The sequence below is a fragment of the Nicrophorus vespilloides genome, unplaced genomic scaffold, assembly GCF_001412225.1.
Source record: "Nicrophorus vespilloides isolate i.1.1-1 unplaced genomic scaffold, Nicve_v1.0, whole genome shotgun sequence".
NCBI classification, from domain to species: domain Eukaryota; kingdom Metazoa; phylum Arthropoda; class Insecta; order Coleoptera; family Silphidae; genus Nicrophorus; species Nicrophorus vespilloides.
This window is the reverse complement of record NW_017096786.1, coordinates 79,997-92,013: the sequence shown is the minus strand read 5'-3', so window position 1 is coordinate 92,013 and position 12,017 is coordinate 79,997. Positions and strand designations below refer to the sequence as shown.

The 12,017-nt window shown below is 35.3% G+C and overlaps 1 protein-coding gene across 1 annotated transcript in view; it reads left to right on the top strand.

The window, feature by feature from the left end:
- Positions 1-12,017, top strand: part of LOC108558195 (ribosomal protein S6 kinase alpha-5-like) — a 69,771-nt gene that overhangs the window by 21,329 nt on the left and 36,425 nt on the right. The window contains exons 3-4 of the mRNA XM_017915028.1: positions 3,482-3,700; positions 9,076-9,191. Coding sequence (XP_017770517.1) covers positions 3,482-3,700; positions 9,076-9,191 — 335 coding nt within the window. The remainder of the gene's footprint in view (positions 1-3,481; positions 3,701-9,075; positions 9,192-12,017) is intronic.

The following is a 12,017-nucleotide window of genomic DNA, read 5'->3' as shown; positions in this document are numbered from 1 at the left end:
ACGTTGAAAATAAAGAACGAAGCAATTGGAATGCTCTTCTAGCTCAGGAATACCTCTCTATCTGGTCGCAGTAATTCCGCGCAGAAAGCTCTATTAATATCCATATTATAGCCTGAACCATTATGCCTGTGTCTCTCTCTCCCTTCGAGCCCTTCAAAGTGACTTGCCGTTACTGAATTGAAGTGTATTACAGGCGGCCCGAGCCGCCGCACTAACTATTCACACACACACACACAATAAATTGCAATAGTTTTATGATTTAATAATAGAACTTTCGGAAAGTTTGTGCTTCTCGTTTCGCAACCCCCCGAATATTTTATCCATTCCTCTGAGATGGATCCTCACGGCTAATAACTGATGGAAGTAAAAAAAAACTTAAGAGCGTATTTATATTACGAATAAAGCAGTACAAGAGATAAAAAAAAATGATTATAGAATGGAAAAAAAATGAAGGGACGCCGAAGGAATTTTTATATATCTGGAGAGAAAGAGAGGAAAAAAAGCAAGGGACCCGGAGGAAATGAAAAATTACAACGGAACAATACAGCGTGTGCTGCAGTCTCCATCATTCCCTTTCACGAGTTGTAGATGTTGGCATCGCGCCAAATTATCATTGCTGATAAAGTTCTTGTCGTACACAGGACTTGTTCCCGAACTAGTATGATGTGCTAAACGTCGGTTATAACCGCTACGTGCAGTTTATATTGCTCAGAACCGCATGGAGATGTGTATCTGAAGATGCTGGGATGGACGTAAGATCGTGGAATTGAAGGACAGGAGGAAGAGCGAAAAAAAGGAGAAGAGATGGAGGCGCCATTCTTCTTTTTTAATTAAAAGCCCCAACGGGAGCTAAGCACAAAGACGAGGTTTTACACGGCGATGAAATAAACGAAATGGATGGATGGATGAAGAGATAGAGAGAGAGGACCTCGTTGAATGTTGAATTTACACGGGGATAAATGCAATTAGAGTGATTGAGCTTTAAATAAATCGAATCAATATTAATATACCGGGAAGTCCTGTTACGAAGCGCTTCCGTTCCGTTTAAGTGATTATAGACATTTTTCGGTTATAGGGAAATGTAATTCTCTTTCTCTCGCTTTTACTGTACATATTCCCCAGTTTGTTAGCCACTTTTCGATTTGCCTCTCCGACGCAATTACTAATTAAAATTTTAATTTCTCGCTCCCAGCAAATTATTTTTTTTCCTAATAAAAGCGCATTTCTCGTCTAAAAGAATAATGCGTTCACCTGGGACCCAAAAAGGAATTGCTTAGAATAACCATGATACCAGGTGATACGCTTTACTTTCTTAACGAAATAAAAAAAATAAACAAATATTTTTGGAGGACAATGACTCCTTCGCTGCGTCTTCGTGAAGAGTGCGTTGGCCTCGGCTTACATAAGTGTCTTGCATTATATTATCCAAAAAAGCTCACGCACAACCAACGTTTAATCCAACAACTCACTACTTGACAAGTACTTTGCAAGTACTCGCATGATATTAGTACAATTTACACAATTTTTTTTTATAATATCAAAATTTTTAGATGCATAATTTTAGCCCTTTTCCGTTGAAAACTTGCGTTGATGTACAATCTCTTTTGATGTTTGGCAAGGCGAAATCGCACAGGTCGAATCGTTTATTGCCCAACGCATATTGCAAATAATTAGCGTTCATTAAAGCTTATTTATACTGGTCATAAATCGGCCACGATTCCGTATTATTTAATCATTTTCCGCCCACAGCAGTGCATACTTCGAATTCGTACTCACCTTAGTTTTCTTATATTCCTCTTTTCTCTCTGTTCATTTTTTCACGGGCTTTCCTGTTCTTTCTGGTTGGGAGAAAAAAAAACATGTATACGTCGGTTACGGCCGAGTGGAAGATAAGAGGCCAATGGTGAAGGCGGTTAATGCTTATTTAGTATGATAAATCCGTACTAATGGGGCTACATATTTTTCTAAATTAATATGTTTTGATTGGCTCGGTAAGGTCACTGACTCGACGAAGGAAAATTACTTTACATTATGTCTGACTGGGTGTGCGTATGCGTCTATGGATGGATGCATCCTCGAGTAAGAATGAAGAGTCTCAAGATCATCCATACTGAGTATATAAGGAATTGATATACCGGAAAAGGATATATTATTGCTTTTGATCTGGAACATTTGGAGCTTCTTTGTTTTCACGGCCACCACATCGCATCCTCTGCCCTCGCAGCGGAAGAGGAAATGTTGTCAACAAAGAATTAAAAAAAAGCGACCGAGAGAAATATATAGAAGGGATATGCAATTTCTAATATGGAAATAAATTGGCCTCATGAACTAAATGCCACGGGATGTATTTCATAAACGGCATTCCCGAAGACGTTTTTAAATTGCTCCCCGTTTTGAATTAATATTCTTTTCGAGGTGGTGAAGGGCAGGAAGAGAAGATCTAAGGAGGAGGAAGAAGGATAAAAAATAAAGTAAAACACTCACGTATTTGTCAAAGATTATTCATATTTTTTTTCTTCTACCCGGCGGTATGGATTTCCTTGGAAATCCGCCGTTAATTCAGACAGCTGTAAGCTCCATTATAAGTTGTTTTCATTAAGTCTAATGCACCCCCTTTGCTGCTCATGCTCCCCGCGGAGTAAGCCTTATAAATGCGAGTAGTTATTGGCCTTTTAGATTTAGGACACCCGTCTCGGGTTTAATTATTCCGTGCATAATTTTTATCCGAGCTTAATTTAATTAAGCTAAATATTTCCTGTAAACACGTGCCACTACATTGCTCTTAATTTGATCATTCCTAACTACATTTACCAATGCAATAATCTTAACTACTTTATTGTTTAACATTATCTGTTTTCAATTAGTTGCAAATATGAATTATTTGAATACACTGAATTAAATGGTTTACAAATTTTAAATCTTTCAAAATGAAAATCATTAATTGAATATGGAAATATTAAGGATAATATTATTGACAATAAATTAATGTATTCAATTGTTAAAGAACAAAGAGCTATTCAAGATGATCATTCGACCAAAATAATGCTAACGTTGTGAATAATAATTGGTTCATGTTAAAAATCTTGAAATGGAATTGGTTAGGAAATGGGGTCATCATTTGATATTTTATATGATAAGTATACAAATATTAATCTCAAGTGTTGAAGTAACTTTATGAAAATAGTTTAGATTAAAAAGCAGGATACGAATAAAGGAAGTGTTGATTACAATAAGCAAGCATTTCAGTTTTACTTAGGTTGTTTGCAGGAAGAGTGAATTCAGCAACAAACGTATTGTTCTGGGAGCAGACGCATTACGTCCGACGATAATTGCTTTAGTTAATAGAGCTTACAAAACAGTTTTTTATGTGTTTAATTTTCACTCCTTTCCTTCCTTCATTCCTGCAAGTTTTAATTTCAGTTTTAACGATGATAGTTATTTTTTTTTTGTTAATCTCTGTTGTAATTTCTTATTGTTTCAGCCTATGGTAAAGTGTTCCTAGTCCGTAAGAGAGGAGGCAGTGATGATGGCCGACTCTACGCCATGAAGGTTCTCAAGAAAGCAACGATAGTCCAGAAGAAGAAGACCACAGAGCACACGAAGACTGAGCGACAGGTTCTCGAAGCCGTCCGCGACAACCCTTTCCTAGTTACCTTGCACTATGCCTTCCAGACTGATGCCAAACTCCACCTAATTTTAGGTAAGTTTTAGTCAAAATTAACAGTTATTAATCATCATCATCACGAACCTTTTTTCCGAGAGCGATATAATACTGTGGGAGGGACGTTGTTCAGGGTGGTGTTGGGATCTGATGATTTAATTATAGCCGAAGCACGTACGAATAACCATTTGATATAAGGGGGACTGCGACTGCTGGAAACGAAGACGCATTCCAATCTAGTGCTATATTAGTAGACTTCGAGGGTGGTTTCCATCAAATACAAGGGGAAGAGCAGTGTCACAGGGTTTATTCACCTACACGAAATCTCTACCCCCCAATTTCTTTTCTACAAATTTCCCACCCACGATTCTTCAAATCGAAGTATATAAAGATCGAATACCAGAGTCCGTCCAGTAACTTTTTTTTTTCTTCTGTTTCTTCATCATGTTCACTCCAGTTTTATAGCTAATGATTGGAGTGGATTGGATTAGAACGGGCTCGGAATTCTACTCTACGAACATGAGCTATTGATTTTAATTTATATACACACACACACATCACACAATTTTTTTTTCGGTCATTTCTTTCTCGCTCGTAAACGGGCGCAACCTTGCTCATTATTTTTTTTTCTGCGTTTTGTTTTAATAACGAAACAATAACGATTAAAGTTCGCTAAGTACGCGTGTAATGGCCAATAATTACATAATCGCGTTCGCGCTGATCGAATGCGAAATGGCGGCTCCGGCTCCATCATACATCCAATGACATCCGTAATCGCTATTGCCGCAAAAACGGTGCTAATTAATACAATTAGCCAATTTACAAATCACTCCTCATGAAACCTCGCTCACAGCAATTCATTTTTCAATATTTGTTCAAATATTTATTGGTAAACGAATCAATTATACTAATTTTGTTGAATTCGTTACTTAGCACAGATTTTTTTTGTATTTTTCATATGCGTTTCATGGAAAGGTCCATGATGATTCACAGTTTATTGAATGACCTATTTGCAAGGTTATCGTGCATTTGGGAAACATCCTAATAAGGTCCGAATATTTAATTCATTACTCTTTACGTTAAATCATTAAAGGTTTAATTTAACATATTTTGAAATCTGTTACTAAAGTTACAACATTTATTGATCCTAGCATAGTTCACGTACTAAGTAATTTGTCATTTCCATTACTACATCAGTTTATTTTTCAATTATTTACGCTTTTTGTAGCACGGTGAAAATACATGGATTAACATTACAAAAATATGCAGAAGTTATGAAGCCCTTAATGAGTAATACGCGGGCCGCAAGTCAAAAACACGAAATCCCCGTGTCCCTTATTGATCTATTATGTAATGCGACTCGTAGAGGGAATGAATGATACAGTACGCATCACTCGGTGATTGCCTCCCTCATTGTCGACCCGTTTCCTTTAAGGACGTATCTGCCTAATCCTTCGTTCCATTGCTATTCAATTAGGCGATGCGATAATTCCGAACCTGTTTCCATTTAAAACGCGCGCTGTTTCCCATTGATTCCCGACGCGCATACCGCACGTTACGTTGCCGCCATCTTATGCCAAACACAGGCACCACCACACGACCGAACAAACTTTCCATTGTTGTTACATTATTATCATCCGTACATTGCGCGATTGGAAACATTCCGCTTTTAAAGCAATTAACAATTCACGTTCGTTCCTACTCTATTTGCAATCCCCTCGAAAATACTCAGAAAATAATATAATTGTTTTGATTCCCATTGTCCTGCGATCCCGAATTTTATCGCAATATTCCTGTTTTTGTTCCTGCCTGTGCTTTAGTCCTGCTGACTCGTCCCCTCCCCATTCGGCAGCATTTCACATATAAATAGAAAAATAAAGTGTGTCGCTTTTTTAACGCCTATAAATACAGCTGGTCGCAGTCCAGGAACATCGGGGCAGATAAAGCCATTCCGCACAAAATTTCGTTTTATTCTCATCTCTTTCGAATCGACTTTAATTTATCGCCACTTTAAAAATTCTGCACATTGCTATAATGATTTGTTCTTGTTGTTTTTTTTTCTTCTTCTTCATTGCAATGATTTGTTTTATAATGCAAAAGGATACATTGAATGTACGTAAGGACGTTGACGTTTCTCAGCCTGAGGCGACGAAAAAAGCATTCGGATTTGAATAGCACGCGATGTTTAATTTATTTGTTATCAAGATATGCGGCACTTAGCCAACTGAAATTACTCGGTTTTTGAGTTTTGCGATCTTTTAATGGGTAGAGAGTAAAAATGTGCGCGTAGAAAGAGAGAGAAAAAATAATAATAAAACAGAAAGCCTGTGAAGGTGACACCGATTTTGTTTTTAATATGGTGATTCTCCGATTCCAATGTGCGCAGACTGTTATTTTTATTGAGTTGTACATCGAGTTGTTGTGAATATTGCGAATCAAAACAACGAAAGTCGAGGAAGACGTTCTTTATAAAGTTATAAATATACGCCGTTCCCTGTGTTCCCTGAACGTTTATAATTATATCAATATTTATATTAGCATTTCAATTGCTTCTGATTTGTATTTTATATATATATACAAATAATCAGGTCAACTTGAAACTTCCAGGAAATATTTAATGATCACTTGAATTTTTCACCGCACATTTAAATAAGACTAACCTTTAATTAATTGTATCCTTTATGTTCCCTTTATGCTTCATATCAACACACGAATTAGTCATACCTTACACTTTGATTATTATAAAATGAAACAAAACCAAACTGGTTTTACCTAGTAATTATTTATTAACTATAAAAGTCTAAACTTATTTAATATCGATTTCCATTGAAAGACTTGTATATACTTATTTTTTTAAATATTTATCATAGCTACATTATCATTTATGAATCATCTTACATTTGTTGTTTTAATGATAGATTCTGACTAAACAACAACTATCATCATTAAATTAAAGATGATCTTAACATATTCATTTTATAATATCCATAAATATTTTAATGGCATATTTTAAATATTTATTTTCTAAATTTTTATATCTTTTATTAATGTACATTGATAATAAATGTACTTGAATGAAATTTTTGAAGAATATGGAGAAACACACCTAAGTTTTTGTTTGTGCCATGATGTATTATAACGTTTTTAAATGGTGTATCATTTGGGACAGTAATAGCATATTAACAACACTCCGGACAATCAAACAAATAGTGAATATATGTTACCAAATTGAATGTATAATGCGACACATAACATCAAACAGTCGAAATCCGATTGAGCTCAACGACCCCATTAGCACTAGGGACTGGCAGAGACATGTACTCGCTCGAGTACGATGGGCGTTAATGGCCTAATGATTTCGAATGATATATGTATTTTTTTTATATGTGAGTGTGCATAGAGAACGATGATATACGCACTGATTTAATTAATAAGACAGCCTTAATGTAATTCAATGAACAAAGTTCATAATTACTTTCACATACTGGTTTATTATTAAATGTAAAAAAAAAACTTTACAAAGCAAACTAATTTTTTAACGCCAGTAACATTAACACAATTCACACGAATTACTAATAGGTTACAAAGTATTCAAGAAACATATTTTGATCCAATGGGACAATACAAATTCATGATTTGTCAAGAATTTTTCATATCATTTGACTTTTTTTTTTGAATTATGAAACATACGAAGGAAATGAATTATTATATTTGGTTTTGTGTTCATAAAAAAAAAATGTACGAGTTATGACAATTGCGAGTGATAAATATTTTGGCTATTGTTCATTAAGTGATATACGGCGGGACATAAAAATTCTGTCAGCCAATAAAGTCCTCATATTTATATATATTTTTTTTATCGTTGTTGATTTTAACACGCGCTTGGCAATAATAATTATTATAATGGATGGAGAAACTCGCTATTTCATTGCATAACGCGAGACTTCGATCGATAGACATTCGACATTGTTGTGAATCCAGTGGAATATTATTATTATTACTATCATCATCATCGTTGAGCGAATATACTTTGGTTGCTGTTAAACCTTTTATGCAATCAATACGTTTATAGGGTGGTTTTTGGGATTTACCCGGTTTTCGGTGATGGCCGTCATTTTAGCCGGATGAAATATTCATGCGAACCGGAACCGATTCCAATTGAGTTCATCTCTTCCTTTTTTTCTCTCTCTCTGATCCTGTTATAATTCGATAATGTGCACTGAAATTGTCGATTTGTATCGCGTTATTTTTTTGTTAATCAGTTTTAAACATTTGTTAATGAATCTGTTCGAAGCATTTCATATTTGGTTTTAGAATTGACTAAATTTATTTTAAAATTAATTAGATTTTTTTTTAATGAAATCTAAATTCATATTTAAAAAAAATGAGGATATAGAAATGATAAATCTCTTTTTTTCATGATTTATCACAAACTTGTCTTAAAACGAATAAGTTTTTTACTTACATAATAAAGCAGTTGTTAAGCAAATTTTAAAGGTCTATTCAATGGTTCGAAAAGTCGGCGCGTTTTGTTGGATTCAAGGTTATTTTGATATATGTTTTTCTTTTGATAACTTTACTATTTACATTCGAGTAAAACTTTTTTCAAGTTGCACAGTTTGGAGAATTAGTTAACATTTTTGATTTATGAACTTCACTTTATGAAGTTAGAAATGAAATGTACTTTTATTTACTATTCATATTTGAATATTTGCAAATTTATGGTTGTAAACTACATGAAAATGACTAGTGATTTCAATAATTTGTTATATGTTTGTGCATCGATTACGTTGTCTTTTTTACTACTTGTTATTGCACAATTTTGAGAAACGTACGTGTTATGTATGCGTTGCTGCATACAGAACTTTCAAAGTCAGGGTTCAGGAAATTAGGCTTCTGTAGCACCAGCAAAGCAAAGTGAAAGTGTGCATGCATGCACTTAACAAATATTTACGGCATGCCTCCTTCCTTCCAGCATTTAATAACAACAGATTCCTCCTCTTCAACCTGTTTCTTTTGTGCNGATTTTCCCATGGGAAAACCTCGGTGTTTGTCTTCCGTTAGTTAATTTTAAATTACTACTCTTTACCCTCCCTTTGGAGGTAGTAATTGCTCCGAATGCGCGTTCTCCATACGAAAAGTGGCGAACAAAACAGGGAAAGAAAAATAAACAAACAGACAATGGAGCTTAGGTATCGATGTATTGTTATTATTAGTTCTATTTCGTTGTGTGTAGTAGTACTAGTTTGTAATAATATTGACGGAGTGATTGTTTGCTTAGACCTTGGAAGGTATTAGCGTCTAGACGCGCTCATGAAATTTCCCGAGGAGCAAACATACGATGATTGTGGTTCTCTCCTCTCCCCCGCCCATCCATGACTCTCAAAGCATTATTTTTTTTCTTCTTGTTGCAGATTATGTCGCTGGTGGTGAACTGTTTACCCATCTTTACCAAAGAGAGCATTTCCAGGAGGACGCAGTTAGGATATACATAGGAGAAATTATTTTAGCCCTAGAGCACTTACACAGCGTAAGTACACCTGAAATTATCTTTTCTCTCTAATATTATATTCGCGTAAATCCTGACTGAAATGAATTATTAATGCAGCCAACTCGGTGGAAAAACCAAATACTGTTTTTTTTATTGTTATTTTCATCTTTACGAGTTTTTTACCATCAAGTTTTCTACTTAGTTAATCTAGTTGAAAGCGGAGAGAATTATCTAGAAGCGCGTGGGAATCGGGAAACCAAAAGAGGATAAACCAATCGATGCCATTGGATTTTTATGACGCGTTTAATGGTCGAATGGCCATATGTAAACAGGGCATCAAATGCGAATTTGACTGGTCCATAATACAGGGACATAACATTCCGCGGATGGACGCATTTATTTTTTCTTATTCGCTTCTTCGTTCCACCAAATGAAGCGATTGCTATGAATCGATCCCCCCCATACTAAAGAATATTGAAATGCCTTTAACCTAACCATTTTATATATATATATACGTTTATAATATAGTCGCCATCAAGTATTTATGGTCATAGCCCATAGCATACGCATGGACCTAAAGCGCAGTAAAATCTTTGTCCGGTCGTTTATTGCCGTTTAATCTGGTTTACAAACTGCCACGGCCTTATCACAGTTTAAATTCATAAACGTTATTAAAGCACCATCGCAGATTTGCAGCCAGGAGAACTTCATGATGCTTCGGGAACTACTAGTAGTGTGTTTGGTATATCGCTCTTCTCTCTCTCACTCTGTTGGTTGTTTGGTCCTTGTGTACACGGGCAATCAATACCAACATTACCTCCCAGCTTTACCGTTTTTGATGAGCTTCAGGAATAACCCTTGGGCACCTTTCATTTAGTCAAATCAATACTAAAACAATTATCAAAGATATCTTTCCATTTTCTCCATTATTTTGCTCTTTTTCTAAGTATATTACTAGTTGATATGTCATAAAACAGTGATGTTTTAGGTTATATTACAGAACTGTGAATTGTTTTTTTTAATATAATGTGTTTGTCTACTTTATAGTGAGCAGTTTTCGAACGACCCTCCATATGCATAGCGTTACGAAGCCGTTGTTTTTTTAATTTAATAAGGAAAAAAAGAAGTGTATAAAACGGCTACGCTTAGTGGCTTTGGTGGGTTGAAGCCAAAGCCGTGTACCGCTAATTGTCTTCATTTTCATGTAGCTTAGTTCATAATATCCACTTACCGAGGAGCTCCACCTCGAAGAGGATTATATTGCATCACGGCATGTAACAAATAGCCTAGGAATGTAATGTTTCCAATTCGAGGATTTCCGTATTTAGGGCACCATTTGATACATTACACGCAGATTGAATCGATTCTTGCGAAGGCTTGTTTTTTTCTTCTTCCCTTCTCTCTGTTTCTATTTCATAGATATATATATATATTTATTTCGATGTTAACTTGCATTGACTTGAGGAAGTGGCCCTAAAGTTTCCCTGCGGTTTTTCTTTTTAATGCTCTTACATGGATATCCTCTCAAAGCGTGTGGGAACCACTCTATGCTAAGCCAATGCCTTATTTATTTACCTCCCTCTGAATTTATATCACATGTATAGTCCTTTTTTTTATTTCTCTTTTCCTATTTCTCCTTAAAGCAATAATGATTCAATATAAAGTGCATCAGTTACGCGAATTATGGAAGTGACTCATCCCGTTTAATAAATATGTCGGCGAAATTTTCCGGGCGACTTGTCGTTGGTTGGAGTGGAGGCGGCAGCAGCCTTCGACCTACCCCCTTAACTTTGGGGGAACTCTCGAATCGATATTTTACATTTTCTTTGTGTTCCCACGAAGATTTTATCATTCACGGGAAACGACAGTATCTAATTATTTTCCCTTTATTCAATTACCATTCGAGTCATCCAAGATGTACGTACTCTCATCGGAATTTATCGAGAGCTTATTCATACCTTCATCAGTCGTTTTACATGCTCCGCTCTATATAGATTGCATCTTTCACTTGTATCATATATAGATAGATACACTGGAATTAGGTGTAAATACACAGGCATCGATTGGGGCTACGTCGCAGTAATGACACGCCAAGGCCCACTCCACGAGTGGTAGGATTGTAGAAAGAAAAAAGGATATATAGTCCTTTGTGCAGGATTCGAATGCGATCGCATCGAATGCAATCGCGTTTCTTGGCACTACCACTTCTGCACTGGCCGTCTTATTTTTATTCAGTCAACATTTTTGCATTTATTTCTTATGGGCCCCAATCCTTTTATTGTCATTTCGATGCCATTTGGCAATTCCGAACGCTATAGGAATAAACTAGCTTTTTACAAAAAAAAGATCACTTCTAAGTTACATATTTATTTCAAATCAATACATTTATTTATTATTTATGCTAATACATATTTATATACATATAATAATGAACAATACTAGCTCAGAACTAGATTGGGTTTGGATATAAAGTTTAAATAGTATCTACACTACAAATGTATGTGAGATGTACAAACTACTACTACTTTGAAATTGACACCTGTCATATTTCACTCATAGTGTGTATCCAATATTACATAAATAACATTTGCTATTGCGTAGCAATAAATATATAACTTATAACATAATAGCACAAATCCAACCAAACGCAAAGGTATATTGATCGGCAACGTTGTTAAACTGGATATCTTCAGTATTACACAAGAAATAGGCTTCATAGCCTTGACCCTAGATTGAAGCTTTTACTCCAAAAACCCTTTAAGTATTAGCACAAAGCGAATTACGATTTCAGAAATATTACACGTTTCATTTTATTTTATTCACTTTGAAGTACGAAATATCTGATCGGTTTTAATTAGTATTCAT